The sequence below is a fragment of the Girardinichthys multiradiatus genome, chromosome Y, assembly GCF_021462225.1.
Source record: "Girardinichthys multiradiatus isolate DD_20200921_A chromosome Y, DD_fGirMul_XY1, whole genome shotgun sequence".
In the NCBI taxonomy this organism is placed as follows: Eukaryota; Metazoa; Chordata; class Actinopteri; order Cyprinodontiformes; family Goodeidae; genus Girardinichthys; species Girardinichthys multiradiatus.
In genome coordinates, this window is record NC_061818.1 from 23,024,023 (window position 1) to 23,039,645 (window position 15,623).

General features: G+C 40.5%; 2 protein-coding genes across 6 annotated transcripts in view; both read right to left on the reverse strand.

Moving 5' to 3' along the window:
• LOC124863909 (SUN domain-containing protein 1-like) overlaps positions 1-13,381 on the reverse strand; it is a 37,989-nt gene extending 24,608 nt beyond the window's left edge. Inside the window, exons 1-2 of one of the 5 annotated variants that reach the window (XM_047358467.1) lie at positions 13,166-13,381; positions 9,701-9,798 (exon numbers count right to left, since the gene is read on the reverse strand). In XM_047358467.1, coding sequence (XP_047214423.1) covers positions 9,701-9,783 — 83 coding nt within the window. In that variant the 5' untranslated portion in view covers positions 9,784-9,798; positions 13,166-13,381. Of the gene's footprint in view, positions 1-9,700; positions 9,799-10,172; positions 10,749-12,651; positions 12,676-13,165 lie in introns of those variants that run through there. The other 4 variants (XM_047358466.1, XM_047358469.1, XM_047358468.1 and 1 more) reach the window with 4 other exon arrangements.
• The window catches only part of LOC124863911, a 265,902-nt gene that overhangs the window by 177,037 nt on the left and 73,242 nt on the right, over positions 1-15,623 (reverse strand). The gene's annotated exons all lie outside the window — the stretch shown is intronic.

The window sequence follows — 15,623 nt, forward strand, 5'->3', positions numbered from 1 at the left end:
CATCTTCTGCGATGTTCTGAGAGACATTATCTCCTGATGATTCCACCCACTAGATCACCGATCAAGGGTGCAAGAGCCGTTAAGATGGGGAGAATAAAACCACCTCGTTGCTTTTTGAGAGCCAACTGTTTAGTTTTTATCCCGGTTCTTTTATCACCCAACAATCTGATGATATTTCTTTGTTTCTTCAATTGTCAGTGTTGAGAGGGTGATAGTTTAATGTTACCTTTTAGGATATTCAGTGCAATCTCGCCCAGAGCCTGAATAAAGTCGGGAGAGCAGTGTGCGAGAATATCTTTACGTTTCTGTGGACAGGCCTGGTACAAAGCTCTGAATAATGGTAAATTCCTTTTTATGCGCGCAGACATGATGACTTACTTTGTTCTGGGCACGTACACAGCAGGCCACTGCTGAGGAAGTATCCCCATTCTCAGTCTGAAATGTTCTGGGCACGTAGGCGTAAAATCGATGATTAAATATCCATGAGCTTCTCTCGTTGCGTCTTCAAAACTCTCCAAGAAGAGACCCTTTTGAGATGGAAACATTTGGCGGGCCAGTATATTCAGCTGGAGTTTATCTCTCGGGTTCTTAAACAACACCATATAATTACAGTTCAAACTAATAGTGCGACTGAACTTCCCCTGATGAAAAACATTCTGAGTCAACATCATAACACTCATATTACGATGGTGACGAAACTGGGTAAAGACCTTCATCACGTTTTCATCATCTGAGGCTTGAGCAATAACATCGTCTAGAATAATCAGATGATTCTGATCAGGAGGAAACAGGTTTTCATCTTCAAAAGAATGAGGCAATCCTTCCACAAAGGTAATATTTTTATTCATCTTCTGCAATTCAGCATACATGGGTTGAAAAGATGTGTAAATCCATACAATATTTTCTGGAACAATATCCATGACATGATTACAGTTTTGTAAAATACTTTTTACAAAGAAAGTTTTCCCGCAGCCGCTGGGTCCAACTATCATACATGAGAAAGGGGCTCTAAATCTAGGATCAAAATCAATCTCCTGTAAATCCATGTGACTTTTTATTTCATTTCTTCTTCAACTCTAATAACCGAAAGGCAGAGTTGTCCCGTCAGAAAAAAGACGTCTCTTATCATACACCAGTCGAAACTTTTTAAGAAATGTCGCGTTTGTCAAACGGAATCTCTTTTTATTCCTCCTGATCGTGTGCTGAGGGATTTCAATGACACCCTCACTTGACCCCTGTAAGTAGCCCTCGACCAGCCCTTTGATGCTGTCAAAATTGACCCTCTCGCTGCATTCATGCGTCTGAGTGATGCCTTTAGCACGTATCATTACATTTTTACGGTTTTTGGTCTGGTATGCATAACTCTTGGGTCCTGTCGATGCAAACTCCGAAATGCTGTCACCATCTAACTCGTCAGTAAGATCACCCAGATAATTCCCCAATTCCAGAGGAGTTTCACCACTTTTTGTCACATAAATCAAACTGTCCGTGTCAATATAAATCAATCTGTCCTGTAACTTCTCCATGCTGCTGAGAAGTTTTAAACGTGCATAAGCGGTGGTGAATGCTGCTATAAACACATTATTTGTCTTACTTGGTGGATATATGACACGTTTGCTGTAGTTCCACTGCACTACACACATTTCAGGGTTGAAAAAATGAAAATAGTTAACCCTGTATTTACTCGAGAACATGAAGCTGAAAAAGTCTTCAGGGTTAGTGATGACTGTGGTCTGAGACAGATCACTTCTTTGTGCAAATTTCCCCCAAAAACTGTTTAAACACAATTTTGCAACCTGCCTTTTGGCAGGATTCACCTCGATTTTCTCAGGGTCTAATTGGATGCCCTGATGCAGTTTGTAGTCGCTTATATACTTTGACTTACACTCCTGATCCACTGCTTCAGACGGATAGCCTGAAGCCTCCTGCTTACCCTTTAAAAAGCAATGAATGTAACCTTTAAAAATTGTATCACTTCTCTTTTCAAAATGCCACACCTCTGTGATTTTAGCAAGACGATAACTACACTCCAACGCTTTACAGAGTTCTACACTCGCCCAGACTCCCGTCAGAGCTCTGTCTTGATCATTATGCGTGCAAGGACCTGACTGGTAATTTAATTCAGCGCATGTGCGGCAGAGAGTGAACACAAGTTTACCTTGGGATGTTCTGTAAGGTAAAACAGGGAACAACAGGTTACGTGGTGGGTAGACCACAGCTTTGATTATACCGAAGTAGCTGCTGGGGTCATCAAAATCTTTTAATTGATGGTGGGGTGTCCGAGGGGAAAAACGCAGTTGGCGTTTACATAAGGGTACAGAGATGTGTAATCCACATAGTGTACAGTTTCATCCGGTTCTGCTGTGTACCTCAACTTCATAGGACAGGTGCGTCCACCATACAGCGCATCCCGGGGGGATAGCGGTTCGGGTGCATTAACTTTCTCAAGAAAGCTGATCACCCCTGGGTCTGATTTTTTCATTTCAATCCACTCCTGCTCCCATATGACTTCGAGACGAAGGCCGTACACAGTTTGTAACACCTTGCTTCTCTCAACAGTGGCTGCCTAAAACTGTTTAAATGCGACCCCTCTCAATGGACACTTGTCATGAGGCATGTAACACTTTTTACAGCCGTGGAAAAAACAGCCGTAAAATTCAAACGCAACTTTGACACCGTTAATCTCTGCATACCCATCCACTGAATATGGCCCGATTTTCTTTTCACCCCTATTTAATGCATGCTCGATAAATATGGCTCTGCTGTCTGCAATCCAGCCGAGCCATTGAATGGACGCGCTGGAGAACGTTTTACTGCTACGTCTGTAGTCCAGAGGTGATGGAATGGCTAAGGTTTGAGGAGGAAGGAAATTGGTTACAAAAACCTTCATGCAGGCTGATGCTATTGTGATACTTTTAAACCGATCCACACTTGTCTCCTTAAAGAACTCGTCTCTGAATTTTAAGCATCCTTGAAAAAGAATTTCAACGTCATTTTTACAATAACGAATAGCTTCTTTCTTAAAGTCAAAGACCTCTTTGCTCGCTTCTCTGTACCAGCTGCTAAACACCTGTTGTTCTTGAAGACTCATGCGTTCTACAGCGTAGCAGGATGGAGGAGGAAAAGGCCCCACATACTGGAGATGTTGTTCAGAGGAAAATAGGAGGGGGAAAAAACCCTTCGTTTGATCTGTAAAGCCTAACGCTTTCGGCATGGCTTCATGCACATAAAGGACAAGCTGTCAATGTATTTTAACCTGTAATCAGGGTCCGTTAAACAGAGAACTTTACTTCCTACCATGACGAGATGAGGTTTAATCCCTAACTGTAGCATTGCATTTAGAATCAGGTAACAATCGTACCCCAGCGCATTGTGCGCTATTAAGGTGAAGCCTCTGTACTTCGGCCTCCTGAAATGCAGGAAAAATTTTTGGGTGCAATTCAGTCCATAAGCGTACCATTTATCACCTTTCAACGTTTTAGCACAGACCAGAAAGGGGGTATGCATGCCGCTCTCATTGACGAGGCATTCGAAATCATAAAAAATCAGTTTATCATCAAGCTGATTAATTGCACTGCAAGGCAGAATGTAACACTTATGATCATCGCATGTAATGTCCAGGCTGGGTGGTACATTTTCACCACAAATAATGCATTTTACATTACACACGTGTGGTTTATTCGGTTTACTGATTGGAATAACGTATATCCGTTTGCATACTTTACACAGTTTTACCAACTCACAGTCACTCATAGGCCTTTCAGCACTATTTCTGATGCGCGGTTCCCTGTGTCTGCTGAAACATGAGGAATTATGACAGATTCTTTGACAGCCTGCACAGCTTACAGGATTGCTAATTTCTTGCATACATTTATATGTTTGACACACTGGACAATAACCTTCACAATGGTGTGTGTTTGCATTATCATAGCTGGCGTAACAGTAATTACAAATATATCTGCACCCCATAAAACCTTTGAGATTTTTTATCCCATAGTAATGACCTTGAAATAACAGCAAAAACACAGGGTTTGAACGATCAGGGAAACTGTTCTCAAATTTACACAGAGCAGTAGAGCCCGTGGTTCTGTGAAACACTACAATTTTTCTCTTCAGAATGGTTTCAAATTTACCAATATCACTAAAAGTAACTGCTGTTTGCTCATTCAAATGAAGTGCTGCAACACTGCAAGCCCCTGTTGCATTTGCTGAAATTATTAGTTTATTTTCAAACATTTGAACTTGGGAAAACACTGGGAGAAAACTAGGACAGGAGTAAAAAAAAAAAGAAAACAACAGTTTCCTTCCATTTCCATAAACTTTTATTAAGTGGAAAAAGTATTTTTCCCAAACATATTACAGCCTGTATTTACTAGAGGACAGGAAAGGAAACTTTGGGTCAAACAGAAATTGTTCACATTTCCATCCAACCATCTCTGGGTGGGAAGGATTTGGCTTTGTGATTATGATCAATCAGGCTGGGCCTCATTTCCCCTCCCACTGACAGCACCTCCCTTCTGCCTCACTATAAGAAAACATCCTTCCCTCACCCACTCTGGAGCAAAACATGTTGCTGTGGTTGCTATGGAGATGGCTATAAACTGATCCTCAACTACAGGTCAGTCAGTGGACAGATACCCCATCAGGAAGAAAAATGTTCAAACACATAAATACCCAAGTCAGGCTTTCACTGACTGGCAAAAGTAATCACACCCCTTACATTTTTATGCATTTTTGTCCCAATACAAACATACACTTCAAAGCATTTTACTGGGATTCTTTGTAACAGAAAGATATAGAGTAGTTGCACATAGCTGAAGTGGAAGGAAACTACACATTTTAACAGCTAAAATCCAGAAACCAGAGTGCATTTGAATTCAGCATCCCTGACTCTGAAACTACTATGTAACCGCCAGTGCAATCAGTTGCTTTCAGTATTAGTGATCTTGTTCGGGTAGCAAAGAAAAATCACCCATCAGTCCTCAATGACTATAGACCTGTCGCCCTGAAATCCCACATCATGAAGATCCTAGAGAGACTCCTGTTGGACCAGTAAGCAAACAATGAACCATCAAGACCCCCTTCAGTTTGCTTATCGCGGGGGAGTTGGAGTTGAAGATGCCATCATACACCTGCTTCAACAAACCCACTGTCATCTGGACAAAGCCAGCAGCACTGTGAGGATCATGTTCTTTGATTTATCCAGTGCATTTTACACAATTCAACCTGATTTGCTTTGTCAGAAACTCCAGAAGACTCAGGTAGAGGCCTCAACAATCTCCTGGATCAAAAACTACCAAACAAACAGACCACAGTTTGTGAGACTGAAGGGTTGTGAGTCTAACCAGGTAGTCAGCAGCACAGGAGCACCACAGGGGACTCTCACCATTCCTTTTCACTCTGTACACCTCAGACTTCCAGTACAAGACAGACTCCAATCATCTGCAGAAATACTCGGATGATTATGCCGTTGTGGGGTGGATCAGAGATGGACAAGAAGCTGGTAAAGGGAGCTGGTGGACCTCTTTGTGGCATGGTGTGGAAACAATCATCTCATGTTGAACGTGACTAAAACAAAGGAGATGATTGTAGATTTTAAGAGAAACAGGAATAAGTCAAAACTATTTCCATCATGGGAGAAGAAGTGGAGGTGGTGCAGGAGTATAAATACCTCGGTGTTCACCTGAACAACAGACTAGAGTGGAGATGCAACTGTGAAGCCATCTACAAGAAGGGACAGAGCAGACTGTACTTCTACATGAGGCTTAGGACCTGCAATGTTTGCAGCAAGATGCTGCATAACTTCTATAAGTATGTTGTGGAGAGTGTGATTTCTTCTGCCATCATCTGCTGGGGAACAGCATCAGAACCAGGGACTTAAAAAAGCTCAACAAGCTAATAAAGAAGAATGGCTGTTCTTTAGACTCCTCTAGAACCTCCGGAGATTATTGTGCAGAGGAGGATTCTTCATAAAATGAAGAACATTATCGAGAACCCTGAGCATCTTCTACAACAACAGAGTGTCTTCACTCAGAGGCTTCTTCACATCTGCTGTAAGACAGACCACTACAGGAGATCCGTCCTGCCCACAGTCATCAGCATCTACAATGGCTCTTTGAGGAAACCTGTATAGTATGAGCTAAAACAACATGTAATTTCCCTTTGGGATTAATAAAGTCTTTTTGAATTGAATTGTAAACAAACAGCATCATAACGACTAAGGAACACACCAGACACATGAGGACGATGTTTAAAGCAAATTATCTAATGGAGCACTGTTCAATGCATCATCTGAGAATGGAAAGAGAATTACACAACTGTTAACGTATCAAAACATGGTCATCCACCTACACTGACTGGGTGGGAAAGGACAGCAATAATCAGAGAAGCAGCCAAGGTAACTCTGGAGGAGCTGCAGAAATCTACAGCTCAGATGGGAGCATTTGTTGACTACAACCAATCCTAAAGCACTACACAAAGCAGCAAGACAAAAGGTTTGCCAAAAGCCGTGTACGGAACAGAGCAAATGTGGAATTGCTCTGCTAATATGAGATAAACATTTTACTTTCTGATGTACATGCAAAACACCCTAAACACGCCATTCCAACCATGAAATGAGCTATATATATGGCAAATCTGAAATATACTTTATTTAGAGGCTGCAACATTTTGTAGACTGAGTAGTGAGTGTTACAGAAATGGGAATTAATGAGTAATTACTGTTTAAAAGCAATATCTAGGTTAAAGGCATCATTTCTCTTAAGCCCAACTGCTGTCATTTGCTTGCCACTTGACCAGCAGTGCATGCATTGAAGCACATGTTAAATTACTGTAACGACAGGGTGCATAACAGCTGTCCAACTAAAACAGATCCGCTTGATGCAGCTGCAGAGCTGAACACGGTTTGCTTCAATTGAATCACAACTGAACACAAAAAGAAAGCTGGCAGGGTGAATTCACTACTCCTTACGTCTTTATCTTGCAGTTTTAGCAATTACTTAAAGCCAAGAGTTGATAATGATCAGATATAGTTTTTAGATAACTCCATCACTACTGTTCACATATGACGGTAGAAAATGCAAGATATCATCCAGAAGACCCAGCCTCACTGACCCACTTCTACAATGATAAAATATGAAGGCTCTCCCTGTGTGGATTCTCAGCACACACCTGCACACACCTGCTTTCAGTGGAACATGGGTGCAGTCAGCCTGTTATTCTAGATGATGTGCAGCTACATTCTCTGTCTCAAAACCCAGCAAATACCTTTTCGACCACAACAATTGTACTGTGTGCTTTGGGTTTTAGTTTAAAACCAGTTGTGCAGTTTGTGTAGTGATAGTGGAAGGGAATGAGAAACAAATGATTGTGACATATCAGTTTTACTTGCTGTCATTTCATTGTTACCATCATTTTCAATGGCACATCTGTAAGAGGGCTGTAGTCAGTCCATGTATTTATGCATTAAATATGACCAATTTAAAAGACAAAATTACAATGTCAAGAACAAAAAGTGAGCTGAATTTAAAAAAAGCTTATTTCAACCACAACTAGAAAATTCCTAAAAATTTACAACAAACAAATATGCGACTTTTACTAAACTCAAAACAAAACACATTAAAGCAACATTAAAGCACATGCTTGTGTTCACAGACTACATAAGGTGGAAATTTACAGTTTTCATCCATTTATTGATGAAGACACATGACGCTGATTGAATTTTGATCACTGGATGATTGATTATTGCTTTACTTAAAGAAAATGAATTATGTTAACATCGTAGGCTCTATATGACATTAGACTGAATCTAAAATTTCATATCAACACATGGTATATTTTAAAAATACCACAGAAACTTTTTCATACAAGCCATATTAGCTTTTCTTACTATAAGGCAGCAGGAGAGCAACAAATACATATAAGTATGCCTTTCTAATAACCATTTGAGTGTTTAGAAGTCAAACCAGGTCCTAACATCTTTAGATTTACCGAAAATCACCCTATTAGGTTATTTATCAAAGCCTTCTCACCTAGCTGCATATAGGACTGTAACTGGATGTCTGTGTTGTAATAGTGTCTCTCTGTGGACAGAAATAGAGTCTAACAGAGGGCCTCCTTTTCCTCCTACACTTGTTCTGTTTAGTGCCACAAACCTCGTCACTGTTCCTTTGAGTTTTGACAACAGATGGACCAACCGTTTCTGTCACCTGACCTTGTCTGTTGCTGCTCCGCTCTCTTGTACTCAATGCAGACCATGCACACCCTATTCATAGACATCTAAATAGAATCATCAAACCTAGTCACCTATCACCGGTTCAGCAGCGAGAAGCTAATGAAATACCAGAGATCTTAACTAGCTTGCCAAGAGGCATAAACTATTAGTCTAATCCTGGGATCAGGGCCATTGTTGTAACAGGGAGGTTCATTAATAGCCTCTCAGCTGACTGCATTCAAAGGAACACGATTAGCTTGTTCCAGTCTCTTCATCTACCTGGCAGACTGAAAAGAAGAGTGTAAAGCTTTATACAGTCACTCTAAACTGCCTCAGTCTGGTTCCTTAGATTTATTGCAAAGACTTGTTTGTACAACGAATCCAACTTATTTAAATGACTAAATAACCTAACTGTGTCATTTATTTTGATTTTATTGTTTCAAATAGAGGTTGATATGTTTCTGGGCTTGCTTCACTTTGATGTACATCACCTTGGTCTAACTTGCGCACTAACTGGCCAATACCAGTTTCTTATACTCCTAGTATTACTCAGAGTGAAAATGTTTAATATTCTGCCCAATAAGTATATTAACCCAAAATCTGCTCTTGAATATTAATAAAGCATAACGCCATCATACAGGGAGAATCTCAAACAGGCCCATGCCTAAAGCTGGTATGCAAATTATGATCCAAACACTACAACCTTTCTCAGACAGAACAGCTTTTCTCCTTTGGGTGGGAAAAGAGATCGTACTTTCTACCTGACACTGCAGTGAACATGATGAGGTCTTTGTTGAAACTCGATTTTGTTTTACAAGACACTACATACTTTCCCTTGGGACCTGGGGGGAGGGGGCATGCTTCTAAAAGTCAACCAAATGCATGTCAACTAGTGGATGCCAGACACTGCGGTACACAAACCCATCAATATTTCACTCTTTGACCTACACACCCAAATGCCTTTCTCTGGTTTAACAGCTTCTGGCAACGTAAGGTAACAGCCCTGAACATTCCTTCACATGCACAGGCTTTGCTGCTAAGGTGCTGACCTCACATACTGCATAAATTGATGATGAAGGTAAGCCAGTGAAAGATGGTAGGGTAAACATGTCTAAAATGTATATTTATAAAACACAAAACAATCTCACAAATACTAATAAATGCAGTAGTTGTAAGTATAATTTTGCAGCAAACACATTTAGATAATAGATGTGTCGTTTTGCTATAGATAGATTTGATCTCCATCAGATAAAAGAAAACCTGAGACAGAAACAAATGATGGAAAGCTTGCTGAAATTATATGGTTTTATAAAAAAAAATAAAAGCTTTTTAAAACCGGCAGATGAATATCTGAGACAACATTCATCCATTCTGAGTACATTCTTTGCCACCCTGAGTGACAAAAGACACACTGTGCCACTTTTAATGCCACAATCTCAACATTTGATGCTGCAGCTAGTGAACCGCAGCGCAGCACTGAGATCTCACCTGAGAGAGTAAGTATAGCCGGTGTTCTCTGGAGCACACTGTGGAGGCGTGTATATGTGCAGCTGGGAAAAGTCCATGGTCATTCTTCTTTGTTTAGACTGAAAACGTTATTGTGCAAAGGATAGGACTCCCTTTAGTCACAAAGGAGTAGAGTAACAAGGAAAACATTTACTTCTACACACAGAAAGAAAGAATGTATCCACTGCTTTGTTCAGCCTGTCTCTTGGAAAGTACTTTTTTTTAGTTTAGTCATATTTATCTGAAATTTTAGAAATGACCTACTGCTCCACAATAAAAACCATTCAACATTCCCCAAATCAGACCTTGCACTGTAAGGAGACAAAACCACCAGCAAGTCCTATGCTGCGCAGCCCTGTCAGAAAGCTTCGTCCCATCTGACACCTAATGAGTATATGGGTGCTCCTGTACCTTGGAAACACAACAATGCTACTGTAAGAGAGAGTAGGCTGACCTCTTCCTGCATACTGGCTCTGGCTGACGAGGACTATGGACACCAGTGAAGCTGTAATGAATGGCCGGTCTCTTCTTTCTGCTCTGGTGAGAAACCAGCCTTCGGCTCAGAGTACAGAGCTGGTGGAGACAAGACAATCCTCTTTCCAGTTGTATTAAACAGACAAACCATGAGGACAGCTGGTCCCTACGGTGGTGACTTGAGTAATGCTTGGTATTACGAAAGCCCATAAAAAGGCAGAGGGTGGGGAGGATCCTGAAGCAATGGGCGGGAATCAACACGCCTAAGAGCTAAGCTTCTGTGAGTGAAGCCTACTTAATTTGAATTACTGTTACACTCAATGTTTCTGTATGTCCAAAGTCTAAAGCAAATATCAAAATCTAGTAATATATACTTTCTGTTCTCAGCAGTTTTGATATTGGTTCTGCTTTATGGTAAGTGAAGAGGATATAACTGCATGTGCAGTACTGATGTAGGTTTCTGTTATTTTGTACATCCTTTTTTTCCAATCATTCATTCTTAGTCAGAAAGTAGAAACACCTCCTGTTTAGAGGAAATAGCTGCAAATGTCAGCACATGACCATCTGATCTTGAACTCTGAACAACAGTGCCTTGTAAAAGTATTCATACCCATTTAAACCTTGTTGCATAAAAACCACAAATGTGGATGTCATTTAGGGCAGCGCCTGAGAGTGGGCAGCGAAGCCTCGGTGACCTGTCCCCTTTTGTCTTGTGTCATGATGTATGTTTGGATGGGTTGTACTGGAATTCTAATTTCCCCTCGGGGATCAATAAAGTATCTTTGAATTGAATTGAATTATTGGGATTTTATGTAAGGGGCTGATACAATGATGTATATGGCTGTAAAGTAAAAACTACAGTATAGATGGTTTTTACTTTTTTGTTTTATAAATAATTAGGAAAAAAGGTGTGGAGTGGATTTATATTAGGCCCCGGTAAGTCAGTATTTTCACACTTTCAGCTTCTAGTCTTTTAGGGTCATGCCTACCTGTTTCCACATCTGGAGATGGAAATCTTTTTCTATTCTGTCTTGAAAAAAGAAAGAGGAGTAACTTTAGCCAGCAATTTTCTTGCCACGGATTTCTGTATTGCATTTTGGTCTAAACTTTGAGAGGGACATGCTAACATAAACATGCTTTGATTTAAACAAGTGGTATCCTGCAACTTTTGAATGTGTTCCTCGTCCAACACACTTGAATCAAATTAAACAATTGCTCTTCCTACATGCAATCAAGTTGTACATGGTCCTGCTAATGAACAAATTTATTTATTTTGGTGTGTTGAAGCAAAAACAAATCAAAACGTTGCAGGACACTGACCGTGAAGGACTGGAATTTAACATTCCTAATCCAAACCATTGTATTGTTGCTCTGGGTGTATCTGCAGGGTTGTTGTCCTGCTGGGAGGTGAACATCTGCACCACTCTAAAGTCTTTTGCAGCATCTAACAGGGATTGTTTCTGGGTTGCACTGTATTTAACCATCCTACCATCAAATGGCCAGCTACCTTGTCTTTCCTTAATTAAAGTTATTTCCATGGCATGATGCTTCCAACACCATGTTTCACCATGGGCAGGGTCTGCTCAAGATGCTGTGCAGTGTTTGTTTTGCATGCTTGCTGAAAAGTTACATGTTTTCTCTCAGATGACTAGAGGACCTTCTTCCACACCTTTGCCATCTTCCCTCTTGGCCCTTTATCTGATTCATACTGTCCGTGCCTGACCTGGTTGTTTAGGTGGCTGGCCACGCCCCGGTAGGTTTGCAGTAGGGCTGCACAACACATCACAAACTTCTCATTTCATCATAATAGCGATATTCCTGTACATAACATGCATATCACAAAGACATGCCTGGATGCAATACATGGTCATTGATTATTTTGGTGCCATGCAGCTAGACTCTCCGTGCCAGCAATATACCTGGTGTCTAACGCAGCGCAAAACCTAAAAATCCTTATAAAATACAATAATGTTTGTGGTTGTCATGTGACAGAAAATGGAACAGTTTAAGGGGTATGAATGATTTTTCAAGTTATATAGACATACACTGACCGTTTACACTTAGGCTGTTTGTCCAAATAAAGTTTGTAAGACTTCTAATGACAATAACAACTCAATCAATTAATAGAATTTGCACACAAAGAAAAAAACATCAAAACGCCAACGCATAATGAAATCCATACTAAAGTTCCTAAGCCGAAAAAGAGGGATAAAGGGAACCAAATACCCAAAAGCCAGGGTGAATGATTAAATCCAACCAGGATTAATTAGTTTCTGCCAAGAAATGCAATGAATCAAGTCCAAAATAAACATTTTTCTTTTTTTGCAGAGCAGTTACTACGAAACAGGCTGAACGACAACAGCAAAAAAAAAAAAAAAAAACAATAATGCAGCACTGCAGTTATCATGCTTCACAAAGACAGCTTCCCTATAGTAATGTCAAAACCTAGTTCACCTCACATCATACGTGTATTCTGCTGCCTCCTTTACGCAAACCACCTGTGACGAACAATGCAAAACATTAGGCAATTTACCGTCAAAACAATGCTCCGGACTCCAACGCCGTTTAAAATCAAACATGTTTACTTTCAGAATAACCGCAGACTGTCCGGTCTAATAACATGTGAGCCCCGTAACATGCTCACGTTGCCCTGCGCTGCGCTATATTTGGAGCAAGCAGTATTTAGATAACAGCGTCATTCACTGCGCCGCTCCGTCTTTATCATTCCCAATGCAAACACGTCTAACACACTTCAGTAAAAAAAAAAATGCATCCAGATTTAATTATATATTACAACATAAATTGTGTAGATTCGCAATAAATTAATCAAATAAACATAGGCCGGATACTGCGTTTGCCATCAAAACAGTTGTTGGTAAAGGAGAGCAGCAAGGTTTAAATAAAACAGATTAAAATAAGAATGCGCAACAAAATCGACACAAAACAGTGGCCACAACACGGCGATCAACTTGCCCGCGTTGTAATCCATGAATGTTGTTATTCTTTAAAAGCGTAATCCGAAAGAACAAGGTCCACGCAAAATGCGCCAAGTTCCGCCAGCATCCCGCCGCAGGGATCCTCAGCGGGTCCTAATTACTGCGGACTGATCGATCCGCTCCAACACCTTATTTTCTGACAGAGAGACTCGAAAGTTTGCGGGTAGCAAGTGTCTGTTAACTGCTACAGCACAACAAGCTGACTTCCAAAATGGCTTCCCGGGCGTTAACAAAGCCAGAAGGATCGCTCCCGAGCTGATCCTCCCACTCACAGGCCCTCGGACTGGAGCGCCCAGTTTGAATCGATTGGAGGAAAGCTGCAAGCGGCGCTGCAACGGCATGCACCGCACTGGAGCTGCGGCTCTGTGCACGGACAGGACTTAAACTGAACCACTGAGCAGCTGAATTAATGCATAACACCTGCCACTTCCAATAAACCTCACATACACACAGCGTAAAGACTAGATTAGTTGTTTATTACAATCAATATACAAGTTGGGGTCTTCTAATCACTTAAGTCCTTAAACATAGACTTATCACATCAGCATTTTAAGGTTGATGCCAAGCTATTGGAACCCTGTGGAAGATGTCCTAAAACCACCACAGAAATCTGTCTACCTATACATACATATAGAAAAGTTAGGGATATGGAAAACGCAAAAAGTTCATGCTACATTGATATTGTATTATGAAAGTTGGGCATTAAAGTAGAAGCGTGAAAGAAAGAGATCTTGTACATACTAGTTATAATCTAGTAGCATCAGTGTTTCACTGCCATTTCCAAATATGCATTTCATTGTTTTAGATACTTTAGTCACACGTAATTTGTCTCCACCCAAGATAACATTCCATTTTGATATTATCTCCACCCTTCACCAAAACTGATAAGAGTATCTTCCTAAATCTGTAGTCACCAACCAAATAATGTCAACAACTGCTAAATGTTTTAAGTTTTGGGATTTTACAACACCAATTTGCCTAAAAAAAACCCAAAAAGAAACACAAGACTGTTAGCAAAGAAAGGCGTATGAAATCTTGCAACTTTATAATGTTTTTATTTATAATGACAACAAAAATAAAAACATGTTGGAGCTTTTCATGCTATCATATTTTTACTTCTTTGAAGTAGATAAAAGTTTTGTTCTTTTTTTCCCAAAATTTTGGTTTAATTACAAGTTTAATTTGTAAGTTCATTATTAGTTCTGTTTAGTGAGTAAGCCGGGTAAATCTGCGGGTACCCCTTTTATAAACAGTTACGCAGTTATAAAGTTAGTAAACAAATCACTGGGAGGATGCTTTAAATGAAACAGTACCGGGGAGAGTAGCAGGAAACATCTTGAATGGATCTTTGTTTAATACTTGTCTCAAAGGATTAATAAACCATCAGACAAAATCTTCGTATTTGGACAATGGACGTCTTTTGGCTATGTGCAAAATATGCCTGTGGGTCTTTGGGGGATCCATTGTTCTTCTCTGGATGTTTGATTTCGACAACCAAAGCGAACAGCCATTATGTGAAGCTCAATGTAGGCTGGTAAATGCAAACTTTACCACTGTGGACAATGTTAATATCATGCTGTCAAATTAAACTAAATCCAGATCAAAAATATTCACACTGCTAAGAACTTCATTACATGTCTATTTGACCCTGCAACACAAATACTTGGGACCTTGTCCAAATAAGTAAGGAGGCTAACAAATAGTCATTTTTGGATGGCTAGGTTTAGATGTTTATAAGTAGTTGTGTTTACCAGAATCACCTAATAACTTAGTAGTTGCAGTAATAAACTAGAAACCTGCAAGCAGCTTTGAAGGCCCTCGCACCCCTCAGCGCAACTCGGGCTGTTGAGAGACCGCAGGAGCCTGGCATCACCTCATACACGCCACTGACGATGACACTGCTTCACTTCAACTCGTCGTCACTAAGTGGTACTGTGAGCAACATGTCATATGATCTTCGGTCATGCAGAGTTTCGGTCTGGCAAAAAGCATTCAAAATGTCCAGTAAATCGGACAATCCAGAAGGACGCTGCAGTCGCTTGTTTGTTTGTGGGCGGGGCTAAAAGAACATCATCAATTGACAGTTTCAAAATGTCCATCATTAACTCATGATCATGTATACTACATTTCAAGTGAGAGAATTTAAGTGCACCCTTTCATCAAACATTTTGACAGGTGGGCGGGACTTCCGGTGAGGGCGGGACTTCCGGTGGGGGCCATGTGGGCGCCATGTGGGCAGGGGGGTGTGTCCAAGGGGCGTAACAGTGGATGTTGATTGGTTGTCGTCATTAGGGGCGATACCTTAAATGAGTCAATTAAAACACAGGGGTGTGTTTAAGGGTGTTATTAATAATCTGTATGTTTTTTTCAGGCGTTAATACATCTAAAAAACAAAAACAAAAAAAAAGACATGCATCCTTTTATATTTTTAAAGG